Here is a 27,964-nt window from a genome sequence, read left to right on the forward strand (position 1 = left end):
CGCCCGCTTGGCTGTAGGAGGGCGTGGCGATGGTGGCGTCACATCCGGGCGGGTGAGTGAGTTCCGGTATTTCAGGGCGGAGCAGGCGGAAGTAGGAGCGAGAAGCGGCTGCAACGCCGAGCGGAGGAGGCAGGAACCTGAGACCGAGAAGCAGCTGGGTGGGGACCATGGCCGGGATCACCACCATCGAAGCGGTGAAGCGCAAGATTCAGGTTCTGCAGCAGCAGGCCGATGATGCAGAGGAGAGGGCCGAGCGTCTCCAGCGGGAAGTGGAGGGAGAAAGGCGGGCCCGGGAACAGGTATGGAGCAGGAGAGGCGCTTGAGGAGGGACCCGCGCTGGACAGTCTGGACCCGAGTGGAGTCCGTTCGGCTACAGAGCCCAGGCTTATGGGCTCGTGGAGGCCCAGAGATGCATTTGGAGCTCGGAGGACGGGTGGGACTCCTCTCCGGTAGGACAGTGTTCGGACGAAAGAGAAAGTAGGTGCTTGGGTGACCAGACTTGACCTTCGAAGTAACTGAGCCTCGCTGGGTTTTCCTTTCCCTTTTTCTTGTGGCTCATTCATTCTGTCCCGGGGAGCCGGGCGCGGCCAGGGGGAGGGGCTCCGTGGCCTTCCCTCCCCCACTTCCCCTGAGGAGTGGGGGCACTTGGCTGTCGTTTGAGGTTTCCGGCCCGAAGGGTTTGAGGGGGTGGGTGTTCCTCTGGTCAGGGTGGGGCTGAGCCCAACCTCCAGTGGAAGGGTGAGGCCTGGGGCGTGGGGACCGCCGGAAAACCCCCGGCCTGGGCCTGCTGGCGGCTTTTCCGCTCCCTGCTCAGGAAATGAGGCAGCAGTCGACTGGAGAGGAAGCACGGTGCCCTCCCTCTCTGGTGGAGCTTGCGGCCCTCAGCGCCGCCTCTCATCCTCCTCCGGCCTGGGGCCCTTTGCTCTTAATGGGGAGCTCTTGTAACTGGTACACAGACATTCCACCGACGTGAAGCAGGAGGGAGGTACAGTTGTAGGGAGCCCACAAACATGCCTGGCCTTACCTAACACGATGACCTGGAAGGCAAGAACTTTTTTTTTTTGGCCAGTCTTAAAGTGTGGTCGCCGCAAGTTTAACTAGTTAGAACATTTCTCCTAAGCAGAGCTGATAAGGGGAGTGTATGCCAGACAATCAGATGCCACACCAATCTCAGAGTTTCTGATTGATTTGGGCACAATGTGGAAACATGATGGCTGTTTGTTTTCAAGTTCAGAATTTGTGTAGCCAAAAGGTGTGACATTAAATGCCGATGAAATGCATGATTATTAAGATTTCTTAAAGCCACTTGTGGTTTAGAAATGGCTAACATCCTCCCCCAACCCCCGTCTAGTGTGTAATTTAGTAGGTAGAAGTGATCTCTTGAGGTGAAGCTTTGGTTTTTGAAGGGTCTTGCTAAAATTTGAAGATCTGATGAAAAAATTTATAGTTTATTGATGTTCTTTATTGTTTTCCTCCCCTTTTTTGTTGTTTCTCTGGGCTCTTCTGGCTTAATAATTGCAGATGATTAGAATACTTATTTTTATAACGGTGTGGATATACTGTATACTGGAGCTTGTGTTCCTCAGGTGTATTTTTCCTCTGTTTAAATATGCCAGCAACTTCTAATTGTCAATTCAAGTAGTTTGGATTGACTGGTTGACTCTTCATGGCTAATGACACTTTCTCACCTTTGTTCTGGAGAGGGGAAGACAAAGTATGGTGGGAGAAATTGGCCATGTGTTAGGCTACAGAATCTTGCAGGCTTATTTTTAATTTTCGTTTTCTTAAAATAATTGTACAAGAAAATTTCAATTTAACATGCCCATTTATGTGTACAACTGATCTAGATCAGCGTCAGCCTTTTCATCATTCCTCCTCCCAGTCTCATCACTTAAAGTAGTTGTAGAATAAATGGGGTGCATGAGTGTGTGTATGTGTGTATGTATATTTGTATATGTATATGTGTGTTTATCTGTTTTCATTTGGTATCAGGTAATTTTCCTTGGATGAATATTTGGCTCTGGGCTGGGAGTGTGTTTTAATGGTAGAATGCTTGCCTAGCATGCATGAAACCCTGGGTTCAATTCCTCAGTAGGACAGGTATGGGGTGTGTGTGTGTGTGTTCAGGGTCATTGCACAGGTATGGAGTTTAAGCCCCTAGCACTGGCATATGTGCGCCACACACACACACACAGACACACACACACAGTTGGTAGAGTGTCTATTATCCAAAAGGCCTCTGGGGGCCATAGTGCTAAGAGTGCTTGTCTAGCATGCACAAAGACCCCGGGTTCAATTCCTCATACCACGTATACAGAAAAAGCCAGAAGTGGTGCTTTGGCTCAAGTGGTAGAGCACTAGCCTTGTGCTCAGGGACAGTGCCCAGGCCCTGCCCTCAGTTGAAACCTCAGAATTAAAGAGGGCCAGGAGTTTGGCCTAGTGGTAGAGTGTTTGCCTAGCGTGCACGGAGACCTGGGTTCGATTCCTCCGTACCACATCCATAGAGAAAAAGCCAGAAGTGGTGCTGTGGCTCAAGTGGTAGAGCTCTAGCCTTGAGAAAACCCAAGGATAATGCTCAGGCCCTGAGCCCAAGCCCAGGACTGGCAAAAAAAGAAAGAAAAAAAGGAAAAATTGACTCTTGTGGCTGGAGTTATAGGCAATAAGAGGCATTTTCCACATTTTTTAAGCTACTCAATTTTTTTCTTACTGAGCTAGTGAGGAAGTCTTCAGAATGGGGAAGTAGTGCTATAGTTAAATATTGATTAAACTAGTATTTTCTATACTAACTGAAACAGCCTAATCTCTTGATGTTCTGCTCTGGTGGACTTTGAACCCCTACTGAGGAGGAGGAGGCACCTGTGTATGGGCAAGTGCTTGGACTACCTGCCCTCCTAGGGCATTTTGGAATGTAGATTTTTGTGGCCTCCTCCCTCTGAAGCTGGAAACTCAGCACTCCCTGATGGTATCTGCTATTAGCAGGACTGTCATTATTACTTTTCTGGTTACTTTGTATGAACATCCAAGCTGCCCTAGTTGCTAGGCTGGATGAGACACTAAAAAAATATTTTTTTTTTTTGAGATTAGTCTTTTCTGTTCTAAGGCTGGAGATTGGTATTTTATAATACAGTGCCTTTTCAAATCCACCCTGTCATTTTTGAGTTTGTATTGTATTTGTGTTGGGAGGATTTTTTTTGTCATTGTTGGGGCTGTGGATTGACTCCAGAGACCTTTTGTTTTGGCTAGTCCTGGGGCTTGAATTCAGGGCCTGGGCATTGTCCTTGGGCTTTCACAAGGCTAGCTAGTACTCTACCACTTGAGCCAAAGCACCACTTCTGGCTTTTTCTGTGTACATGGTACTGAGGAATTGAACCCTGGTCTTTGTGCATGTTAGACAAGCACTCTTAGCACTACAGCCCCCAGAGGCCTTTTGGATAATGGACACTCTACCAACTGTGTGTCTGTGTGGTGTATGTGTCTGTGTCTGTGTGTTGTGCTCATGTGCCAGTGCTAGGGCTTAAACTCCATACCTGTGCACTGATCCCGAACTTTCTAATTTTTTTTTTCTCAAGGCTAATGCTGTCATTTGGGCCACAGCTCTATTTCCAATTTTCTGGCAGTTAATTAGATATAAGAATCTCATGGACCTTTCTGCCAGGGCTGGCTTTGAGCCGGGATCCTCAGATCTCAACCTCCTGAGTAGTAAGAATTACAGACGTGAGCCACTGGTGCTTGCCTATACCAACTCCTGTTGCACCACCCTCAGTCCCATTCTTCTGATTTAACTTTGGTGATGCTATATAGTTTAATTCCAGATTTTAACCTTATCTGTTTTTTTGGGGGGTAGTAAAAATGTATAGTAGAAAATTTATCATGCTTGACTTGGTTTCCTCCCTTCCTCTCATCTTCCTTCCTTCTGTCTGCCCTTGTTTCCTCTTTCTTTGTATTTTCTTTACTTATTTAGATGAGATCTTACTATGTTGCCTGGGCTGATCTTGGTCAAAATCCTGGCTTCCAATGATTCTTCTGCCTTCGTCTCCTTAATAGCTGGGACTACAGATAAGACTACTGTGCCAAGTCTCAGTATGCTTATACATTTTCCCCCCATACATTTCACCTTTTGGAATACTTTTTTCCTTTAACTGGTTCTCAGTATTTTTTATTTTGTTAACTTGGTCTAAAATCTTAGGGCTACTATTGAGGGAGTGAGTAGGCGCTGAATAGTTATGATTTTGGCCTTAATCCCAAATTCCTAGTCTCTGGAGGGGATTCCATTGTCTGACGATGTGGCTCTTTCATATTTATGGGGTCTGGTGGACCAACCAACAGGTATTTTTGCATTTTTTTTTCTGCCAGTCCTGGGCTTAAGCTCAGGGCCTGACCACTGTCCTTGGATTTTCTCAAGGCTAGAACTCTACCACTTGAGCCTCAATACCACTTCCGGCTTTTTTCTATGTATGTGGTACTGAGGAATTGAACCTGAGTCTTCGTGCATGCTAGGCAAGCACTCTACCACTAAGCCAAACTCCCAGCCCCAGGTTTTTTCGCCTTTCTTTGGCTTAATTTGTTTTTCTGCTGCTTGCCTTTCTTTGCCCCCCATATAAGTGCACACACTCACAGGGGAGAGGCAAAGAGCACTTTGCTCTGAGTGCTTCTGCTTAGACTCCACCTTTGTTTACTCTGGAGCTGGCAGATAACTCTACTGCCTTCCTTCCAACTTACCACCCCTTTGGTAAAATGCACATTCTCAAGGACACAGTGTCTACCTAGCTAGGTGGGTGCATACTTGAACACAGTGAGCCATACAGTCCTTTCTTTCCTCCCTTACCTCATTTCCTAACTTTTCTAGTACTCTCTTTTCTTTGAATTCTACCATACTTTTTAGTCTAAAAAGAGAAACCCCAGTGTGGCAGAATGCCAGATTTAGGTGAAATCCCCTCTGTCCTTGGCCCTGTTCTGAGTACCAGAGCCCTGTGAGTTTCTTCCCTTGTAGGGTGTGTTGTGCCTTGGGTACTCTTAAGTGTGGAGGATGGTAGCATTTGAACAAAACTCAAGCTTAAGCTGCTGTCAGCCATCTTCTAATATGACCAAATTACTGCTGCTTTCTCTTCCTATAACTACTCTGGGATCTTTGCGTCCTGGGCAGTAGAGAATACTATTATTACCTAAAGGAAGAACCTCCCACTGTGTCCTTCAAGCTGGGCAGCAGTGAGGGTGAGGTGGGCATGCTAAAACTTAAGACCTCTATAAAAGCATTAAGCTTGATGTTTTCTCAGGCCAGGTTAATATGCAAAATATAGTGTGTTGAATCTCTTACAGCTTCATTGATCTGAAAGGTATGGAAATTGTACTTAAACAAAAGTCAGATTGTCTTCTTTATTTGGAACAGAATGTCAGATTTTGATTTCCAGACATGTTTTCTCTCTCTCTCTCTCTCTTTCTTTTTTTCCCAGTCTTGGGGCTTGAACTCAGGGCCTGAGCACTGACCTTGGGCTTTCTCAAGGCTAGAGCTCAAACACTTGAGCTGCAGCAGCATTTCTGGCTTTCTCTATGTGTGGCACTGAGGAATCGAACCCAGGTCTTTGTGCATGCCAGGCAAGCACCCTACCACTAGGCCAAACTCCTGGCCCTTTTGTTTTCTTTGTAAAGAGAGCAAGTCGGCTGTGGGAGAAGACAAAAGAAATGTGGCCCTCTATCCTTACCTCCTCCTAAGATTTTTCTGAAGCTTTTGCAGGAATACTCATCTTGAGCTCTACTTTTGCTACAGGCTTGTTCATATGTTTATGAACTTTACAGGACACCAGGATATGTTTTCTCATTCTCCCTGTTCAGCCTTCCCAAGAATTCTATTGTAAATGTTGATTTGTGGGAGAAGTGCTAGAGCCGTCTCGTTGTCATGGAAACTACACCCTGCTTCCATAGCTTGATATCGTCTCCATTTTGCGTAACTACTGAGCTGGATGAAGACTTGTGAGCTTCATCCAAATCTAGTTGTATTTTTCAAGTTTTCACTTTGGTATCTAAAAGCAGGTTATCTTTGTATCCTACTGCCAGTGTTTCACAGTTTCTGCCTGATAATCTAACTTGCTCCTGACTGATTAGCCTTGTTGGGTTTGTGAGGGGAAATCTGTGTTGTCCTAGGGGACATCTGTTTTCCTGGAAGAGACAACTAGAGAATACTTTTGAATAGTATAGTTAGAGATACAAATGATTTCTTAGTCATTTCAGCTTATGTAGATGACTCAGTTTTCTTTTCCTGTACCCTGGTAGATTGTTGTATCCCTTCCTAAGCCCTTGAACTTCCTATATTTGTATGTGGAATTTTCTGTTTCAATCAGGATTGGGACAAATCTTTTGGGCTATATTTCTTCCCATAGGGCTGGTGGCCCAGATTTCTATAGCTGCCACCACCTGTCTGCTCGGAGAAAATCAGGGTAATAGAATTCAGGCACAATCTGGACTGTAGAGAAGAGATCATGTTTACCAGGCATTTGGATAAGCATCTGAGCTGGATAGTTTGCAAGGCAGATTAAATTCTTGTATCATTAAGGTTGTCATAGAAAGGCCTGCTCTTTCTTTCTTTCTTTTTTAAATTAAGAAGTTAGACAGAGTCTTGCTATGTCCTCAGGTGAGTTTTGTAATCCTACTTCAACCTCCGGAGCAGTGGAATTACAAGGGTGTGCCAGTATGCCCAGTGGAAGGATTCTACAATTAAAATATGTGCACAATGTCAGCTATTTCCTTTCCTGGTTTCTCATTCCACCCACCAACCATAGGATTACTTGAATTTGAGATTATATTTTGTTGTGGATGGAGCCTAGGTAGAAGATTTTTGTAAGCTGTAATGAAGAGTAAAGCTAAAGAGGCAACCAGAGGAACAGAAGAGATAATTCAGAAATTTCAAGAAATACTGGTAGGAATTGTGGAAACATTCTCTTCTGTTGCTTTTGTTGTTGCTGTTGTTGTTACTTGTGTGGTTGGTTGGTAATTCTACCAAAAAAAGATAATTTTAGCTGGAAACAATTCTAAAGAAGGTAGAGAATCACAAAATGGGTAAGGAACACATTTGAAGAGGTTAGGAATTTTGTTCAGTCTGGGAGTCTTTTCTGGAAGATAACTCCTTTAACTGGCTTATCTTCTTCCCCCCAATATTTTAGGATAAAGTGATTGGGTGATTAACAACTTCCATTAAGCAGCAAGTTAGTAGAAAATACAGATTTTTCTCTTGAAAGAAACCTTGCTTATTTGTTTTCTACTTCATAAAACATATCCAGCCAGGCAGAAAGAACATTTTTTCCTCTGGTTGCCTTTTCTGACTACTGTGTATTCAGGTGTTTAAACTGAGTCAAAATAGGGTGCTGTCACTGGTTTGGACAAGGAACTTAAGTATTAAAACAGTCAGGTGGAACATGGAGGTTATTGATGGGGAAGGAACAAATGCATATGTATGTATATATAACTGTATTAGTTGAATCTTCTAGTATCTGAGTTAAGACAGCTTTTATCGTATTAGACTCTTCCACTCCAGTAGTTAACTCCAGTCTATATGTCAGTTACCTGTTCTTTTCACCATGTTTCTGCAACCCTTTTCCATTTTTTCATTCAAACATAGGCTGAGGCTGAGGTGGCCTCCTTGAACCGCAGGATCCAGCTGGTTGAAGAGGAGCTGGACCGAGCTCAGGAGCGCTTGGCCACTGCCCTGCAAAAGCTGGAGGAAGCAGAAAAGGCTGCTGATGAGAGTGAAAGGTATGGAGGGACGCTTCAGGGAGTGTGAATTTAAGAAGAGGTCATGGGCTGGGGTGTAATCCATTGGTGTAGAATGCATAGCACCACAGACTAAAAAGAAAGTTCAGAAAGGTTCTGACCTAGATTTTTTTTTTTTTGGCCAGTCTGTGGCTTGCTTGAACTCAAAGCCTGGACACTGTTCCTGAGCTTCTTTTGTTCAAAGCTAGCACTCTATCACTTAACCCACAGCACTACTTCTGGCTTTTTCTGTGTATATGTTAACTGAGGAATTGAACCCAGGCTTCATGCATGCTAAGCAGGCACTTTACCACTAAGCCACATTCCCAGCCCTTGACCTAGATCTTATTTATTTATTTATTTATTTATTTTTTTTGGTGTTGAGAATTGAACCAGGATCTCACACTGAGCACTTGCTGTACCTCTGAGCTACATTCCCAGCCCCAGAGCTGTTTTTTTTTTTTTTATTATTATAGTAACCTCTCTATATAATATCTTTACTTCTGCTTTGCATATTCTTTCCCATTGAAGATAGAGGAAGGGTTACCATGATACTGCAACCATTTTGTAACTGGAATTTCTCATAAATTGATCTAATATACATAACATGGTATCACTAGTATTACTTCCACTTTCTGGGTCATAAACTTCTATTTGTGAAACTGGTTCCCTTAAAACAGGTTTTCGGAGCCCCAGATTAGCAGCATTGGAACCTTGGTAGAAATTCAGATCCTTAGCTCCCACTACTAATATACTGAATGAGAAACTGTGGAGCCCTGAAATCTGCTACATCCTCTCAAACTAGGCCATGCTGTTAGACTCACTGAGGTAAAGAAGAAGAGATGCTTGGATTCCACCCTAGTTCCATTAGAATCAGTTACAAACTGAGCCTGAACCCTGATGTTTAATGGTCTCAGCAATTTACTTTTTACTTTTGTGTCAGTACCAGGCCTTAAACTCAAGGCCTAGGCTCTTTACCACTTGTTTCACTGTTCTACTTCTAGCTTTTTGCTGGTTAATTAGAGGTAAGAGTCTCACAAACTTTCCTGACCTGGCTGGCTTTGAACTGCAGTCCTTAGATCTCAGTCTCCTGAGTAGCTAAGATTATAAGCTTGAGCCACCTTCACTTAGCTATTTATTAATGAACATGAATTATAAATTTTTAGAAGAAAAAATTAGATAAAATAGCTAAACTATAAGGTACAGAAGTAGTATGTGGGATTTCTGTTTGTGATACAAACAGCAATGAACTTTAAAAGGTACCTTTTTTTGGTGGTATTAGGATTTGTACTTAGGGCTTTTGTGCCTGGCTGGCATTCCACTTGAGCCATACCTCTAGCCTTGCTTTTATCAACCCTGTTGATAAACTCCTCGCAAGTACTGCTGCATTCATCCTGTTTTTGGCAGAGGTATGAAAGTTATTGAAAACCGGGCACTAAAAGATGAAGAAAAAATGGAACTCCAGGAAATCCAACTCAAAGAAGCTAAGCACATTGCAGAAGAGGCAGATAGGAAGTATGAAGAGGTAAGCCTGTCACTTTGTATTTGATCTCTCTCTCTCTCTCTCTCTCTCTCTCTCTCTCTCTCTCTCTCTCTCTCTCTCTCTCTCTCCTCTCCTCCCTTTCCCCCTCTCCCTCCCTCTCTCTCTCTCCTTCCTTCTCTCTCTCCCTTCCTCTCTCCTTCCCCACCCCCTTCTGTGACTTTGAAATTCTTCAAAGATTCATAAAGGAAGTTACTTCTTTACTTCCCTAAAACTGTACCTGGATCTTTTCTGTAGGTTGCTCGTAAGTTGGTGATTATTGAAGGAGACTTGGAACGCACAGAGGAACGAGCTGAGCTGGCTGAGTCGTGAGTATTTTGCTGCATAGATACCATTCTGTTCCTTCCCCTTTGGCTTGGGCACTAATATGAAAAAACTAGCATTCCTTCAACCTTGTTAAACAGGGCCTAGGGGATGGGAGTTACCTAAGTGCTCTTTTAGACTCTTAACAATGGCTTTGGATTTACTTTCTCTCTTAACTTGACAAATGACAGGTAACAAATGAGGCTTGCATATTTCTTCCTTCAAAGGCTTAAAAATTAAGAGAGATAGATGGTGAAGACACTATTGGGTCCTTCTACCTGAAGCCTCTTTCTCCTTGAGACATTGAAATGAATATATATATATATATATATATATATATATATATATATATATATACACACACACACATATATATTTAAGAGCTGATATCACTTTGCCATCTGCTGGACAATTTTACAACAGGGGCAGATGGTAACTGCACCCTTTGGTACCTTATTGGCCTTGTATAACAAAGTCGGCTGATGCATATATGTTTATACTTTCCTTGCATTTTCATCTCTTCTGTACATGACATATCATGACCATGGTCATGTTTTTGTTTTTAAATTTTCCCCCCTCATTTTGCTACTTGTTTTCTTGCTGTGTTCCTTTTTGACCTTTTTCCTTCCCCACAACCTGGTTTGTGCCATTCCCGTGACTATCACTAACAGCCGTTGCCGAGAGATGGATGAGCAGATCAGACTGATGGACCAGAACCTGAAGTGTCTGAGTGCTGCTGAAGAAAAGGTACTAACCATTAAACTCACAGATAGTTACATGTATGGTGTGGTTTTGTTTGTTTTTTGTTTCTGTTTTGCAGCTGCCTCCCCTCCACCGGTTGACTTGAGTGCTTTGCCATCTCTTCATGGAATGCTCCATTCTTTCTACCTACTTGGCATCTTTCATCTCTTTTTCCCTAGTTGCTTTACTGCTTCCCCACAGGGTCTTTCCTTTCTTTGGTTGATTTGGGGGACTGTTTGGGCTGGGCATCTGTTCCCACATCCACTTCGAGTAGCAATTTTAACTTGTTCCTGGTAATTTCTTTCATATGGTCTTTCTTTATTAATATCCAAGCATTTTGAGTCCCAGAGGGTCCAGCTTCTGACATGTTTTTTTAACAGAGGGAGGAGGGTTGATGCTTGTTAAGGTTACCTAGGAACTTTCTTTTTCCCAATATGTCTTTCAGCTCTCTCTACATATAGGTTCAATTCATGTCTGTGTGTCTCTCTCCCCTTTTTTTTATTCTCTTCCTCTTCCCCTTTCCTCTCCTGCGGTATTTAAAATATTCACAGTAAGTGTTCTGAGCTGGAGGAGGAGCTGAAGAATGTCACCAACAACCTCAAGTCTCTTGAGGCTCAGGCGGAGAAGGTAGGGGCTGGTTTGTGAAAGTGACAGGCTTTGGGGCCTGGGCCCAGCTCGACCCTTGATGAGAAACTGGAGATAATCCAATGAAAAATGTCTTCCCACCTATCATCCATCCAAATTCTGAGTTTCATGTTAGTTCCTGTGTACTTCGATTGATGAAACCTGGAGTTATATGTTCCCCAGGCTGCTATACTGCTGTGCTAAAAGACTTTCAGTGAGATGGATGATCAGATCAGACTGATGGACTGATCTTTTGGACCTGATACTGCTGCTCTGAAAACCAAAATAGACTTTCTAGCAGATAGCCTCAGCTTTGAGACCTAATAAGCAATCAAGACATGATTTCTTTTTATCATCATGAAGGAATGTTTCAATAATGTGGACATGGAGTTTCACTATTCCTTCTCATTAAGCTCAAAAAAGGAAGAAAATATTAGCTTGGTTTGATGTCAGTAAACAAAACTTGATTCCACTTCAAAAAAATGAAGATGCTGGGCTGGGAGCATGGCTCAAATAGTAGAGCACCTGTTCAGCAAATGTGAGGTCCTGAGTTTAATCCCTAGTACCTTATGCCCAAATAAAAGGTCCTCTACTCTGAGAGTATCTACTCTGAGATGCATTTTGAGGACTTGTCTATGATTGAGCCTTGCTTTTATTTAGCACATTGAAACAAAGAACAATATTCCATGAAATAGTTAATTTGGTGGGAGGGGTACTGTCTATGGGAGTAATTTCCTCTCTGAAATTTTTATTATTTTCCTATTACAGTACTCTCAAAAAGAAGACAAATATGAAGAAGAGATAAAGATTCTTACTGATAAACTCAAGGAGGTAAGCTAAGGGGATTATAGAGAAGTACTGTAAGCATGGAGAAGTGTACAGAATAGAGATCCTTCTTTTGTCTTCTCATCTCTCAATGTTACTGGTTTTATATTTCTTCTAGGCAGAGACCCGTGCTGAGTTTGCTGAGAGATCAGTTGCCAAACTGGAAAAGACAATTGATGATTTGGAAGGTATGGAGCCTCAGAGGAATTAAAATAGATATCTGTAGAGGCAGGACTTTGCCCATTAACTACGAGCTGTTTCTCGTGTATTCCTGAGGGGAAATAGTAGTATTTTGGTATATGATGTGGCACATCCCCTAACTTGCTACTGCCTTCCCTCTAAAAACACCAATGACTGCATTTACTTCCAATTTAGTAGTCTTAAGTCTTGAATCTTGAGTGAAAATATGGAATCCATGATTTCACAAAATAACAGGAAGCTTGTCATCCCATGGCCACTTTGGGCATTGCAAGAGATAAAGTTGTAGAATAACTATGTGCCTGGACTGACCATTACCAGGGGCTTTTTACATACTTCCTATCCCTATAATTTGACACCTGCATTCCACTTTGCCGAGGGAAAGTGTCTGTTTTAAGAATTCTGAGCTGTACTAGTTTGGTGTGCTTTTAGTAGCATAATGTTCTTTGAAAGAGGCCACCTATGGTGTGAAGTCACAAATAGTGGCCACTTAGTTGGCAGAGAGATGTCACTTCCTCCCTTCCTATTTGTGCTAGATGGTTATCACTGGTTAGAATTGGGTTAGTTGGGTGGGAATGGTATCCTCTTGAGTGCAGTTAGTAACAGAACTATTCTCCAGTTTTCAATCTTGCTACAATTGGTTTAGAGACATCAAAAAGTATAGTTGGTCCTAGGAAGCAGTGGTTGTGATAATGGCCAGACTGGCAACCAGATTAAATGTTTTCTGGTATTAGACCCACAGTTCACACTTTTCCTAATTTCTAATCATTCCCTCTCTTCATCTGCTTCTGATATCTTTCACTCTGTCCCCTCATTCTTCCTTGTGGTTCCTGTGCCTATCCAGATGAGCTCTATGCCCAGAAACTGAAGTACAAGGCCATTAGCGAGGAGCTGGACCACGCCCTCAATGACATGACCTCTATGTAACTATCTTACAGCAGAGTGGGACTGGGATCTTGGCTTGTGGGTGGGGGTACAGACTGTATAGTGTGTGCTTTGGTTTTGTCCTCCGGAAACTAGTTTCTCTACCCTTACTTTAAAACATTGGTGCTGGTTACCTATTTGGCAAAAGCTGGAGAGGCATTTAATCTTTGATAGATGGTAAAAGCCTGATGTACATGTAATTTTTATTCTCTATACTTTTATCCCCTCCCCCCTTTTGTTTTAAAGACAAGGTCTGGGTTTTGCTGGCTGGTCTTAAACTTACACTACCCGTCCACCTTAGCCTCCCCAAAGGTGGAAGTATAGGCATGTGCCACCACTCCTTATTCTCTTCTATGTAATGATTTTGCACTGTTTCTCAAATGGGATACAGCTAAAGGTAGAATCCATATAACTAAAATAAGTAGAGCCCAGAAAACAAGTATTTGGACCCTAACACATCATAATAAAATTCAGACCTGCTGGTATATTTGATCTGTGATCTAATTTAAAAATTGAGGGGAGGGGCCGGGAGTTTGGCCTAGTGGAGAGTGCTTGCCTAGCATGCACGAAGGCCCAGGTTCGATTCCTCCGTACCACATACATAGAAAAAAGCTGGAAGTGGTGCTGAAACTCAAGTAGAGCTCTAGCCTTGAGAAAGTGCTTAGGCCCTGAGCTCAAGCCCAGGACTGGCAAAAAAAAAAATTGAGGGGAAATGCTGAGATGAGAAACATCTAAGAAGTAAGCTGAAATCCAAATGCAAGCCAGCTAGTAAACAGCACCAAAAAGAGTTGTTGGCGACTTCTTCTGTTTGCTGTGGATCCCTGATCCTTGATGCTAGTCTGCCTCCTCTTCCCACTAACCCTGAAAGAAGCCAAATATCACAGGCTGAAGTGTCTGGCTCTCTTTTATCATTCCTACTGCCACCTCTCTCTTTTTTTTTTTTTCCTCCCAAATTGCTATTTAGATTGATGCTAGACCTTCTCACCTAGAGTATCCTTACTTTTTTATACAGATAACTATCATCGTTTCTGCTCTGTTCTGGATCTGCCCCCTTTCCTTGGGGAACCCAACGCCCCACTCTCGCTCTGGATTCCATGTGGGTCAGCCTGGCTGGTCCCCAAGGCATAGGATGGGGGGTTGCACATAGTATTTATGTATTCTCTTTAATCTCCATCCCAAATTAAAATGTTGAGCTGCTAAAGCCTCATGCCACCCTGCATTTGTGTCATTGACAAAGCTGCTGCTGTTCATAAGAAGGAAACCTCGAGGGTGTGATGTGGAACATCACTTAGAACAGCTCTGGTTGCTCCCCCTCCTCTGACTTACATGTAATCAAAGCCACTTTTGTGTGTGTGTTTTTTTTTTCTTGACATTTAAACCCAGCTGATTGGAATCTATCAGTGGTGGCCTAGTAGGCTCCTCATGATAGGAATTCTAGTGTTAGTTCCTTTGCTGAATGTGACCATCTAAGTCTTTTACTGCCAGGTTCTTAAATCATCTGCCTGGAGTATTTTCATTCTCTCTTCAATACACTAAGGTCAAGAGACCATTGAAATGACTCTTCAATATGTTTCTCTACCCTTTTACCAATGGTTCAAACAGTGCATCCTCAGAACACCTAGTAGATACCTAATATGCCCATGTGTATTACAGCTGAAACTGTTCTATTATCTTAAGTCACAGAAAAATACATAATGAATTGAGTGAATTTTCTTTAAACTTTTACATAGTTGAAGCTTACTGTCATTTACCCACCAGCATGTTCTAATAGCATATAAATGGTCAATTATTATTGGAAATACTAAAAGGGCCAATCATACATATTTCTGCACATGAAGGTGATGTTTTGTTACATACACAGATTTCTAGTAAAATTGCTATTGTTTATGTTACATAATTTAAAATATTTCAGTTATTCCTATTTAGATTTATACAGCTTTATATGTAGTGTAGCTGCCACTTGCACTCAGCTAATCATACAAGTGTTGTTTCTGTAATACTTCAATCTCTGAGAAAAGTATGTATTTGAAATTTGCTTTTAAACAGACATGGTTGTGGATTGTTGCTCAGGGCCTAATTCTCAGTACTACAAAAAAAGAAAAGGAAGAGATAGTGAAAGAGACCAAAAAATAGATAAAACTAAGATGTTTTTCCTAATTTAAAAATTAAGTCTCATTAAATTGGGTTTCTTTCTATCAATACCATTTCTCCCTGCCACATAGTCTAAACATAGATTGGGCTGGGAGTTTGGCTTAGTGGTAGAGTGCTTGCCTAGCATGCACAAAGACTCTGGTTTGATTCCTTGGTATCACATACATAGAAAAAAGCCGGAAGTGGTGCAGAGGCTCAAGTGGTAGAGCTCTAGCCTTGAGAAAGTCCAAGGACAGTGCTCAGGCCCTGAGCTCAAGCCCAGGACCGGGGGTGGGGGTGGGGGGAACCACAGATTAATTCAGCTGACTATTGTGTTTTTGACAACGTCCAGATGGGGAATGACACAAAGATCAAGGTACCATCCCTCAGAAAGGTACATTCACAAAAAGGTTCAACATGATGAATACCAAGTTTTTTGTTTATCAGTCATAGAATTTTAATTTGGGGCCTGGGCACTGTCCCTGAGCAATTTTGCTCAAGGCTAATGCTCTACCACTTTGAGCCACAACTCCACTTCTGGTTTCCTTCCTTCCTTCCTTCCTTCCTTCCTTCCTTCCTTCCTTCCTTCCTTCCTTCCTTCCTTCCTTCCTTCCTTTCTTTCTTTTCCAGTCCTAGGGCTTGAACCCAGGGTCTGGGCACTAGCCTTGGGCTTTCCCAAGGCTAGCACTCTTACCATTTGTGACACAGCACCACTTCCAGCTTTCTGTGTATGCAGTACCAAGGGAAAAACTCAGATATTCATGCAAGCTAGGCAAGCACTCTACCACTAGGCCATGCTCCTGGCCACCACTTGTAGTTTTCTGGTGGTAAATTGAGTCTCATAGACTTTCCTGCCTTGGTTGGCTTTGCACCGAAGTTCTCAGATCTCAGCCTCCTGAGTAGCCAGGATTACAGGTGTAAACCACTGGTGCTCGACTTCAAGAATTTTTATTATTTTTTATTTTTTATTTTTGCATTTTTATTGTAATTAGTAAAAGGGTTACATGATATTTGCCAGATAGAAGGTGCATTAATTCACGTACATTGATACCCTTTCACATGTCTTGGTACCCATTTCTCTCCCCCCCCACACTCCCCACAACTTCAAGAATTTTTAATAAAGTGTGTTAGAGTTTAGGGAAGAAGAGATTGATTCAAATGGGGTGATTATGAAAGTCTCAGCTGTGAATAAAAGTATGTTTAACTTCGTAAACATGTTAAAACTTGCCTCTAACTTGGGATAGTCTTGCCTCAGCCTTTTGTATATCCTTCATGCTAGGATTGCACGTGTGAACCACGAAGTGTGTGTTTGTGCGCATGTGGGCATGTGCACATGTGGCAGACTGCTGAACCATATAACTCCAGCCTTAGTTTTCACTTATTTTCTGTATAGGGTCTCTCTTCGTACCTGAGCCCACACCTGAACTTAAATCTGCCTAGTATAGGTTTCCTTTTTTTTCCCCCCACTATGTATGTGGTACTGAGTAATCAAACCCGAATCTTCATGCATGCTAGGCAAGCACTCACCACTAGGCCAAACTCATGGTCCCCATTGGACTTTTTTGTTTGGTGGGTTGTGGGCCTTTACCTTTGTGCATTGTCTCTGAACTCTTCAGCTCAACTCCAGTGCTCTACCATTTAGAGCCACAGTGCTACTCTGTTTTTTGAGTGGTTAATTAGATGTAAGAGTCTCTCAGACTTTGATGGGACTTTAGTGCCTGGGCTGGCTTTGAACTACAACCATCAGATCTCAGCCTCCTGAGTAGCTAGGATTATAGGCATGAGCCATTGGCATTCGGCAAGAGTAACAAAATAATAAAGTCAGTGGTAAAGATACACAATTACATAATAAAGAGAGTGATATATTCTAAAATCAGGCTGATCAATCCTAAGTTTTTTTTGTGCTTTACTACTTTGAGCCACAGCACCATTTCTAGTTTTCTATTGGTTAATTAGAGATAAGAATCTCAGGAACTTTTTTGCCTGGGCTGGCTTTAAACTACAGTCCTCAGGCCTCAAGCCTCCTCAGTGTCTAGGATTATAGCCACAAGCCACCTAGCTTAAGTTTCTTTTTTGGTAGGTGATGGAATGCCACTGGAGTTGTGAGAGATTATCTGAACCTAGGTGCTTGTGGCTCATACCTATAATCCTAGCTACTCAAGAAGCTGAGATCTGAAGATCATGGTTTGAAGCCAAACCACTAATACAAGTTTGATCTCCAGTTAACCAGCAAAAAGCCAGAAGTAGAGGTATTGTTTAATTGGTAAAGTGCCACCCTTGAGCGAAAAAGCTAAGAGACAGTATACAGGCCCTGAGTTCCAACTCTCAGTACCAGCACCAAAAAAAATAACAGTTCAAAGTCAGCCTAGCGTGCTGGCCCTGGTGGTTCATCCATGTAATTACCTACTCAGAAGGCTGAGATCTAAGCTGGGAGCAGTGGCTCACGCCTGTAATCCTAGCTTCTTAGGAGGGTGAGATCTGAGGATCCCAGTTCAAAGCCAGCCTGGGTACTTAAGTCCGTGAGACTTACCAGTTAACCACCAGAAGACCAGAAGTGGCACTGTGGCTCAAGGGGTAGTACCATAGCCTTGAGCTGAAGAGCTCACAGATAACACTCAGGCCCAGAGTTCAAGTCCCATGACAAACAAAAACAGAAGTCTGAGATCTCTGTATTGCAGTTCAAAGCCAAACCTGGTCAGGAAAGTCCATGAGACACTTCTCTCCAGTTTACTCAGAAAACTGGAAGTGGAGCTGTGGCTCAAAATAGAGCACTAGCTTTGAGCAAAGGGAGCTCAGGGACCACACCTAGGTCCTAAGTTCAAGCCCCATAACTAACAGATACAAAACAGGTCAGTCTACACAGAAAAGTGTTCGTGACTCCATCTCCAGTTAATGAGCAAAAAACTAGACCAGGGTGTATGGCTTAAGGTGTCATAGCACCAGCTGTGAGCAAGAAAATCAAGCAAGAGTTCAAGCCTCAGAATGGGGACCAAACAGAAAAAGAATCTGGTAGCTAAGTTAAAAGGAAAGTAATGGGCCAGGCTCGGTGGCTCACACCTGTAATCCTAGCTACTCAGGAGGCTGAGATCTGAGGACTGCAGTCCAAAGCCATCCCGGCACTAAATAACTTGAGACTCTTCTCTCCAATTAATCACTAGAAAACAGGAAGTGGTGCTGTGGCTCAGGTAGGGTGGTAGCCTTGAGCTGAAGAGCTCTGGGATAGCGCCCAGGCCCAGAGTTCAAGCCCCATGACCCCACCCCAAAAAAGGTGGGGGATGTAATGCTTGGTGGTACATACCTGCAATAGCAGTGCTTAGATGAGTAGGGTAGAAAGATTACAAATTTGAGGCCAGCCTAAACTGCATAGCAAAACTCCCTCTCAAAAAAGAAAAATGTATTTGAATGGGAGTAGATTAGTATTCATTTTTGACTTTTTTTTTTTAATCCTGGGTCTTGAACTCCTCAGGGCTTGGGCACTGTCCTTGGGCTTTCTCAAGGCTAGTGTTTTGCCTCTTGAGCCACAGTATCACTTCCTGCTTTTCTATGTATGTGGTACTGAGGAATTGAATCCAGGTCTTCAGTGCATGCTAGGAAAGCACTCTACCACTAGGTCAAACTCCTGGCCCTCCAATTGTTTTTATTTAAACTTTACAAATATGTAATGCTTGAATACATACAATTACTCTATAAAATGCATGCCATTGTATATACTTGTAGTGATTATGGTACACTTTGGAAAATACTGGATAGGATTAGGATATTGCCATTTTTCAGGAGACAATAATGGACCTGGACTAGATCAGTGGTAATAGGAAGATGTGAATGAAGGTGAGCATGTTGAATGACCTGACTGCTGTATGTGAGAAAAGTCAAGTGACTAGCTTTGGGGCAAGGAAAGTTAAAGGCATAAGGAGAAGGTCATATACTAGTCTACAGAGTCAGGAAAAGAAGAATACTTGTCTGAAAAACTGACTGGTGGGCGGGGGGGTTGGCCTAGTGTAGAGTGCTTGCCTAGCATGTACCTTCGAAGACCAGGTTTCTATTCTTGGTACCACATACATAGAAAAAGCCGGAAGTGGTACTGTGGCTTAAGTGGTAGAGCACTTACCTTGAGAAAGCCCAAAGACAGTACTCAGGCCCTGAGTTCAAGCCCCAGGTATGGCAAAAAAAAAAAAAAAAAAACAGGGGCCGGGAGTTTGGCCTAGTGGTTAAAGTGCCTACCATGCATGAAGACCCGGGTTCGATTCCTCGGTACCACATGCATAGAAAAAAGCTGGAAGTGGTGCTGAGGCTCAAGTGGTAGAGCTCTAGCCTTGAGAAAGTCCAAGGACAGTGCTCAGGCCCTGAGCTCAAGCCCAGGACTGGCAAAAAAACAAACAAACAAAAAAAAAACCAGACTGGCATCCAGGTAGAAACAAGACCCTGAGGCTTGAACAGGAGAGTTGATGTAAGAGAAAACTAGGAGGGCCTAGAGTTTAGCCTAGTGGTAGAGTGCTTGCCTAGCATGCAGGAGGACCCGGGTTCAATTCCTTGGTACCACATACATAGAAAAAAAAGCCAGAAATGGTGCTGAGGCTCAAGTGGTAGAGCTCTAGCCTTGAGAAAGTCCAAGAACAGTGCTCAGGCCCTGAGTTCATGGCCCAGGACTGGGGAAAAAAAAAAGAGAGAGAGAAAACTAGGAATATAGAAGAACTCAGACCATTAAATAAGGGCCAGACTTGACTCATACCAGAGGCAGAGCTCTCAGGTTTGAAGTTCTTGGTGCAAGATCAGATTAGGCAAATAGATTCTTGCTTCAGTTCATAAGCCGATCTAGGTAGCATGTGCCTGTGATGTCAACTATGGTGGAGTCATAAATAAAAAGATTGCCTCATGCCTGTAATCCTAGTTACTCAAGATGCAGAGATCTGAGGATCCTAGTTCAAAGCCAGCCCAGACACTAAAAAGTCCACGAGACTCCAATTAATCACCTGAAAACCAGAAGTGGCACTGTGGCTCAAGAGTTAGGGCTTACAGTAGCCTTGAGCTGAAGAGCTCAGAGACAACGCTCAGGCCGAGTTCAAGTCCCACAACTAACAGCCTCATGAGGCTGGTCTTACTCAAAAAAAAAAAAAAAAAAAAAAAAAAAAAAAAAAAAAAGGACCCTGCTAGATGCTGGTGACTCAGGCTTGTAATCCTAGCTACTCAGGAGGTTGAGATTTCGGTATCGACCACAAACCAGATCAAGAAAGTCCATTGGACTCTTCTCCAATTAACAACCAAAAAAAGCCAAGTGTGGGGCAGCCAAGTGTCTTAGTTGTAGAGTGCCTACCTAGCATGTACAAAGCCCTGGGTTTGATTCTGTTCCACATGAACAGAAAAAGGAGGAAGTAGCAAGTGGTAAAGTCCTAGTCTTGTGCAAAAGCGCAAGGACAGTGCTCAGGCTCTGAGTTCAAGCCCTGGGACTGGAGGTGGGGGAAGCCAGATGTGGAGCTGTAGGTCAACTGGAAGAGCGCCAGCCTTGAGTGCCTATGCCCAGTTTCAAAAAACAAGCAAACAACAACAACAACAAAAACACATTAGTGAGTAAAAATTGAATGCTTCCCTTCCTTGTTAACTATTACTGGGATGAGGAACAAATGTGGTTTGACCTATTTTTAACTTACTGGGTATGGATGAGAAGGACATCAGTAGGTACTCTTATTTTGCTTTATTTCCTATTCTTTTATCAGGGACCTAGGCTTTAATAAGCTAGCCTAATATCTGATCCATAACTTTTTAATCCTTAGAGATAGCAGAGTTAGAAGCTAAGTTCAAGGTGAGATAGCAGTGGTGTTTGTCTTTCTGACCTTGAGTAAAATGATCCCGCTCTTCCCTAAATGGAAGATTGGTATGTTCTGAGGGATAAGATCCTGAAATTATCCTTTCCTAAGACAGGAGGGACAGTCACTCAAACTAACTTTTATCTAGGTGAGATCTATATAAGGTTCATGAGATTGCATGCCTTCTATTTGTCAGTAATGTTCCAGAAAGAACTTGAGAGGCCTTAAGGTAGGATGGTGGCAAATTCAAATTACATACTGGCTTGGATACATAGTGAGATTGTTAAACAAAACAATGGGGGGCGGGGCCGGCTGGGAGTTTGGGCTAGTGGTAGAGTGCTTGCCTAGCACGCACGAAGACCTGGGTTCAATTCCTCGGTACCACATACATAGAATAAAGCTGGAAGTGGTGCTGTGGCTCAAGTGGTAGATCTGTACCCTTGAGAAAAGTCCAAGGACAGTGCTCAGGCCCCCTCAGTTCAAGCCCCACCACTGGCAAAAAAGAAGAAAAAGAATACTTCATGAATAAGGTGGCTCTAATGCCAAGCCGCAGTTTACAGGATAGTATTTCTTGATGATGAACTTAAATTTTTTAGGGTAGAATAATTCTTAGACATAAAGAAACATCCTGCCTGTGCCTGTATCCTGACCAGTGTCAATAGTACCTTCTCGTCATTGTAATAATCAAAACATACTTGGTTGTATACTTTTAAAAACAAAACAAAATTTTGTTGCTTTAATGGGAAGTACAGTTTAAAAGGGTAGCCTCCTGTGATGGCGGCTATGGCTCTTTGAGCTCTTTCCTAGATTTGATTCCCAGCATCTTTGGAGGATTTATGTACATATATGTATATCCTAATTTTTTTTTGTGTGTGTGTGTGCCAGTCTTGGGCTTGAGCACTATCCTTGGACTTTCTCAAGGCTAGAACTCTACCACTTGAGCCTTAGTACCACTTCTAGCTTTTTTCTATGTATGTGGTACTGAGGTATCGAACCTAGGTCTTCGTGCATGCTAGGCAAGCAATCTGCCACTAGGCCAAATTCCCAGCCCTGTATATCCTAATTTCTACTCTAACCTTACAGCTATTTGGTTATTCCCACACAGGCTCTTAAGTATACACATCCTCTGTATTTTTATAGTGTACATGAAGTGGCAAGTCCTATTGGGATCATTCTGGCCCCTAGCTTCCTGGTGGAACTAGGGCAAACCTCAGCCCAGAGGATAACTTGAAAACTGCCCATAGAAGTAATTGACAGAGGACCGGGAATTTGGCCTAGTGCAAGAGTGCTTGCCTAGCATGCATGAAGACCCAGGTTCCATTCCTCGGTACCACATACATAGAAAAAAGCCGGAAGTGGTGCTGAGGCTCAAGTGGTAGAGCTCTAGCTTTGAGAAAGTCCAAGGACAGTGCTCAGGCCCTGAGCTCAAGCCCAGGACTGGCAAAAAACAAAAAAAAAACCAAAGAAGTAATTGACAGAGAAGTATCTCTCTCTTCCCCCACCCCCTTGAGGTCTGAGACCATTTTTAAACAGTTATAAGATAGGAATAGTTAGGTATCGGTGTTTCATACCTGTAATCCTAGCTACTCAGGAGGCCGAGATCTGAGGGTCCATAGTTCAAAGCCAGCCCAGGCATGAAAATCTAGGAGACTCTTATCTCCAGTTAACTATCAGAAAACCAGAAGTAGCACTGTGACTAAAATTGGAAGAGCACTAGCCTTTAACAGAAGAGGTTAAGCTCCACAACCAACAGAGAGGGAAGGAAGGAAGGAGGGAGAGAATTAATTTACTTTGAACTTCAGAGGCCGACGTTAGGAGTTGACCAGGAATGAGTTTGGCTTTCTTGTTTCCAAACTTCTATTTGGAAACTTATTAGGATGGATCTGAAGCCAGGTATACTGGCTTACATATCTACAGTCCCAAAATATTTATGGCACTGAGGCTAGAAGATCATGGATTCAAGCCTACGTAGCAATTCTTCATTGCCAAAGTAAAACAGGAAGGAAGAAGCTGGACTCTGGTGGTCACACCTATAATCCTGGCTATTCAGGAGGCTAAGATCTGAAAATCTCAGCTCAAAGCCAGCCAGAACAGACAGAATCACCACTTTTTTTTGTTGTTGTTTTCAGTTATGGGCCTGGACATTGTCCCTGAGCTCTTCAGCGTAATGCTACCGCCCTACTCCTTGAGCTACAGTGCCACTTCTGGTGTTCTGGTGATTCGTTGGAGCTAAGAGTCTCAGGGACTTTTTAGTGCCTGGCCTGGCTTTGAACCTCAATTCTCAGATCTCACCCTCCTGAATAGCTAAGATTACAGGCGTGAACCACCTCGCCCAGCTAAAACCACCACTCTTTAGCCAGCAAAATGGTGGAGCTGGTAGCATTGCTCAAGTGGTAGAGTGCCAACTGTGTGATGAGCAAGAGTCCAAGGCCAGGAGTTGAAGCCTCAATTCTGGTGTAAATGCACATGCACTGCACACACACACACACACACACCCCAACACACACACACACACACAAAAAGATCTGGATTACCCATAACTCACTTTCCCAGTTAAGGTGCACTCCAATCAGAAAACCCAGAGAAACCAGAAAAGGCCAGTAGGCTTGAACACTGTATCAGAACTGCTTTCTGTGAATAGTAGCTTATGTATGGAATTTATCATTTGACATGTCTAGCCATGAACAACTATTATGCCTTTTTTCTTTTATCTTTTCCCTTGGTTCTGAGAATTGAACTCGGCGCCTGGGCACTGTTACTGAGCTTTTGGGGGGGGGGGGGTCAGTCATGGGGCTTGAACTCTGGGCTTGGTAGTTGTTCCTGAGCTCTTCGGCTCAAGTCTAGTGCTCAACCACATAGAGCCACAGCAACACTTCCTGTTTTCTGGTGGTTAATTGGAGATAAGTATCTCATACTTTACTGCCTAGTCTAGCTTTGAACTGTTACCCTCAGTGTCTGAGTAGCTAGGATTACGGTATGAGCAACCAGTTCCTAGCCAAGTATTTTCTTTTACGTTTGAAATATTATAGCTCTGTACATCCCATCTATGTTCAAGGCAAGAGGAAGAGCTAAGATTTTCTTGGAATTCTCCAGTAGCTTATCCCCCTATTCATTAACCAGAATTACATCATTTGATCACCCCTCACTACAGAAGAGGCTGAAGAGATTTAACAAACTGATAGTCTTTTTTTTTTTTTTGCCAGTCCTGGGCTTGAGATTAGTGCCTGAGCACTGTCATTGCCTTTCTCAAGGCTAGAGCTCTACCACTTGAGCCTTAGTACCACTTCCAGCTTTTTTCTATGTATGTGGTACAGAGGAATTGAACCCCGGGCAAGCACTCTACTACTAGGCCAAACTCCTGACCCCAAGCTGGTAGTCTTAATTGACTTATACCAATAATTGACCATCTTTAGACTAGGCATGCTGTTGATCTAACAGTTGGGGGGTTCTTTAAGAAATAAGAAATTGGATGTAGATTATCCCTTAGGTGAACAGTACTTACAAGAAGTATTTGAAAGTGTTGAACTGAGAGATGATTATGTGCAGAGAAAATGTCCAGTTGCTTGCTTTAGTTCTTTTCAGACTCTTGATTATTAGGATACATTTCTTCTAAGCTGACTTTCCCTTCTTTGCCTTGGTTGACTTATCTTAGTTTCTTAACTTAGGAAATAAATACTGTGGAGAAGGTGCTTGAGGTTTTTTTTCCCCCCTTCCCCTCAATGTGGACCTACCAACTTGTCAGTCAGTAATTCTTATTTCATTCCTATGTTGGTCTTTCTACCAACTGACTGACTCTTACTGACCTCAGTTCTCCTTACATCCATCCTGCCTTACAGATGCATGCTATGTATGCCAGCTAGTTAAGACTCACATTGACTTCTGGTACTCTACTAACCTTCCCTTTTTCTCTTTCTCCTCTTCTTTTTCCTCTCTTGTTTTCCCACCTCTCCGTTGCTGCTGCAGAGCGTCTCTACAGCCAACTTGAGCGAAACCGCCTGCTTTCTAATGAGCTGAAGCTAACGCTGCATGATCTGTGTGACTGATGGGCAGGGCTCACTGATGCCCAGTAAACCGAGCTTTCTGCTCACACCACTGACCTGGACCCCAGCAAAAGCTGATTGACTTTTTAAAAGTTATTTATTTTGTCCTAACCAGGTTGCTTTTAAATTAGCAGTTAGGATACTGCTGATTTCCTAAAATTATTATAAAGTTGGAACAGTTAGCTAACTATTTCAAGCCTCTAAAAGAGATTATGAATAATGAAGGAAAATGCCTGAGAGATTATAGTGAAAACTTTGGAAGGATTTTGTTTTCCACTCTTAACTGCTGCCCTTTCCCTTGTGCAATGCCTATAGGATGTGTTCTGTTGCATGGATGTTTTCTAACAATAAAGAGATTGACTTGATCAGATGTTGTAGCTGCTTCATATGCAGGCGCCAGGGATTGGGCCCTTCTGACTGGGTGGACAAGGAAAGAAGGGTGTGGGATCTGCCTGTGGGTCTGTGTTGGCATCACCAGCTCTGAGTTGAGGATCTGAATATTTTCCTCCCCTCCCTAAAGCATCCATGGTTTGCTTGCTAAGTAGGTAGATGCTCCTTATTGCTCTGCTACTGGTTTTCTTCTTGATAATTCCCTTCTTGCCTCCTTTCCTGGTTTATGTTTGACTGCAAGTAACTTCTGGCTAGTGGCCCTGCAAAAATCTCAAGGTTTTATCTTCAGGTATATGTTTGGATAGTATTCTTGACTTTGTTTTCTTTGGAGAGTCTTTGGCTTAGCCCTGAAGACTCTTGTTTATCCCCATTATTCCTTCTACCTTCACTCTTTGGAGAAAGTGTATAGTGCGTGATGATCTTCTGTACTGTTTTTAGTTTGTATTTCTAATGGAAGAAATATACCCATTCCAGTTTTCAGTGGCCACGCTCTAGTGAGCCATTTTACATAGATTTTGTCCTGTGGGTAGAGTGTAAAAAAGTAAATGGCTAATGCTTTTAGGTTTGCGCTCTCAGAGAGGAAATGGCTGATAAGGTCTTCAGCTCCCTCCCCCCGGAAGTACAGCAAACAACTCCCACAGCTTCAATAACCAAGGTCCAGCAGAACAGTGATGCAATAGCTTCTGTGGTTGTAAAGGCAGCTAGCTACTTTATGAGTATGCAGCATCCCTGCAACAGGAGCAAATCTAAAAGAGTCGACCAAGCTTAAAATTTACTTTTTTGTAATTTCTCTCCTTTACCCTTATTAGATAAACTGAAATGCACCAAAGAGGAGCACCTCTGTACACAAAGGATGCTGGACCAGACTCTGCTTGACCTGAATGAGATGTAGAGCTCCCCAGTCCCACCTGCCACTGCTCTTCCCTCTGACCCTGACTCCGCCTGAGGCCAGCCTACCGGAAGCTGACCTTGAAACTGAGGGCTGATCTTTAACTGGAAAGGCTGCTTTCTCCTTTTGCCACCCTTCCTACCCTTTATCCTTCATGTCTTTTTCACCTAACTGTCTCAGCTTCTTCCCAGAGATTCTAGCTGAGCTAGAGGCTGAGCACTTTGGGGAACAACATTTAAGGGAATGTGAGCACAATGCGAAATGTCTTTTAAAAGCATGTTGTGATGTATACATTTTGTAATTAATTTTTTTGTTGTCCTAGCAGCCATTTGTAAAACATTCCAAACAATTCCACAGCTCTGAAGCAGTAATTGAATTTCTTTCTCCCTTTTGGAAGGTTAACTTTTCAGCCTAATGCATACTGCCCTCCAGAGGAGAAAAACAGGTGTAAGCCTGCCTCATTGAGAGCCAAATACAGCCCAGGGAAAGACTCCACCATGGAAAACCTCATTGCTCTTTACAAAGTATCAGCCAAACCAGATAGGTGATTCTAGGAGGACTTAGCTACAAAATAAAAAGAAATACCATGCTGTTCAGGTTTTCAGCTCTAAGGTGTCTTTGGACATGTTTATTTTTATTTTTTCATCAAAAGTGACCAAATTAAGATACTAAGACCTCCGAGAATCTCCCTCCCCTCTTTTTTTTCCCTTATTGCAATGCTGGGGATCAAACCTAGGGCCTCTTGCAAGCGCTCTGCCATTGAGCCACATCCCCAGCTCTGAGACCAAATTTTTGTCTCATCTCTATCTTTTTCCCAACTGTTCAAAGAATGGATTATGTGTCCCTTAAGTGTTGAGATGACCACTTAATTGCTCTCTTACCTCCTCGAACTAAATTAATAAAATGATGTTTTTGCCACTGATTTAGCCATATGAAACTCATCTCATCACCCTTTTCTGGGTCTCAAGCTGCTCTTTAAAAGTGCCATCTCATTGTGCTTTGTATCAGTGCTGGACAAATCTTGAATAGGTTATTGTAAGACTTTAAAATTTTTATATTATTTTGAAACTTTGCTTTAGGGTGGGAATCCCTGGCTCCCCTTTCTGGCTGTGAGTGTTCTCTACAGTCTGAGGGCTGGCAGTGTGATCTTTACAAGCTTCTTTTCCCACCCAATTCCCACTTTCAGGTGAGGTTTCTGTGAGGTCTGTTAGACATACATCCTATCCTGCAGCTTATTGGTTTAAAATGTCCTCTCCTTTCTTTGTGGTCTCTTTGGGGCCAGTTGGGAGAAAGAGAAAACAATAATGCAACTGTTTTGATACTGAATATTGACATGTCTTTTTGAAATAAAGTACCAGTCCCTCCAACCCTCATATGTACTTGACTTTTATTTATTAAGCCAAATGTGCTTTTTCCACAAGAGCTATGATGTTTGGGTTGAAAAGTCAGAACTTTGTGAGTGGCAGTATCAGGATTTAATGTTGAGATCACACATTTTGGAAACAGAAATGAGTACAAAACTCAGCAATTAAATTTCTATGTCTGGAAATAAATCACTTAGTATCATCTGCATGTACTCTCAGGGTAAATGTGAAGATTAAAAATATTTTTCTGTGCCAGAAATCTTTTGTAGGTTTCCAAGTTTGACACAAGTCAGGCCACATGGTGTGTGTGTGTATATATATACACTTTGGTGGTGGGCGTCGTGGGGCTTGAACTCGAGGCCTGCATGCTGACCTTGAGCTCTTTTGCTCAAGGTTAACACTCTACCGCTTTGAGCCATAATTCCATTTCCCATTTTTTTTCTGGTGGTTAGTTG

General features: G+C 42.8%; 1 protein-coding gene across 11 annotated transcripts; it reads left to right on the forward strand.

The window, feature by feature from the left end:
• Window positions 1-61: 61 nt before the first annotated feature.
• Tpm3 (tropomyosin 3) lies at window positions 62-27,512 on the forward strand. 11 transcript variants are annotated; one of them, XM_090340925.1, is made up of 9 exons: window positions 62-299; window positions 7,610-7,743; window positions 9,148-9,265; window positions 9,518-9,588; window positions 10,876-10,951; window positions 11,717-11,779; window positions 11,892-11,961; window positions 12,816-12,894; window positions 24,790-25,231. In XM_090340925.1, the coding sequence occupies exons 1-9, from the start codon at window positions 168-170 to the stop codon at window positions 24,809-24,811; spliced, it is 765 nt and encodes a 254-aa protein (XP_090197051.1). In that variant the 5' UTR covers window positions 62-167; the 3' UTR covers window positions 24,812-25,231. The 11 variants fall into 11 exon arrangements, with proteins under 11 accessions (XP_090197051.1, XP_090197060.1, XP_090197058.1 ...); XM_090340929.1 differs by lacking the exons at window positions 10,876-10,951; window positions 24,790-25,231 and adding exons at window positions 10,255-10,330; window positions 26,066-26,156 and having other exon boundaries at window positions 64-299; XM_090340924.1 differs by lacking the exon at window positions 10,876-10,951 and adding an exon at window positions 10,255-10,330 and having other exon boundaries at window positions 64-299.
• The last annotated feature ends 452 nt before the right edge of the window (window positions 27,513-27,964 follow it).

This window comes from Megascapheus bottae, chromosome 10, assembly GCF_031878675.1.
Source record: "Megascapheus bottae isolate mThoBot1 chromosome 10, mThoBot2.hap1, whole genome shotgun sequence".
NCBI classification, from domain to species: domain Eukaryota; kingdom Metazoa; phylum Chordata; class Mammalia; order Rodentia; family Geomyidae; genus Megascapheus; species Megascapheus bottae.

Excerpts from the sequence above, each read along its gene's own strand:
- Tpm3 (XM_090340925.1), top strand. The coding sequence starts at position 168 with ATGGCCGGGATCACCACCATCGAAGCGGTGAAGCGCAAGATTCAGGTT. Across the intron at positions 300-7,609 it reads AAAGGCGGGCCCGGGAACAG|GCTGAGGCTGAGGTGGCCTC; the intron begins GTATGGAGCAGG and ends ATTCAAACATAG. Across the intron at positions 12,895-24,789 it reads CTCAATGACATGACCTCTAT|AGCGTCTCTACAGCCAACTT; the intron begins GTAACTATCTTA and ends TTGCTGCTGCAG.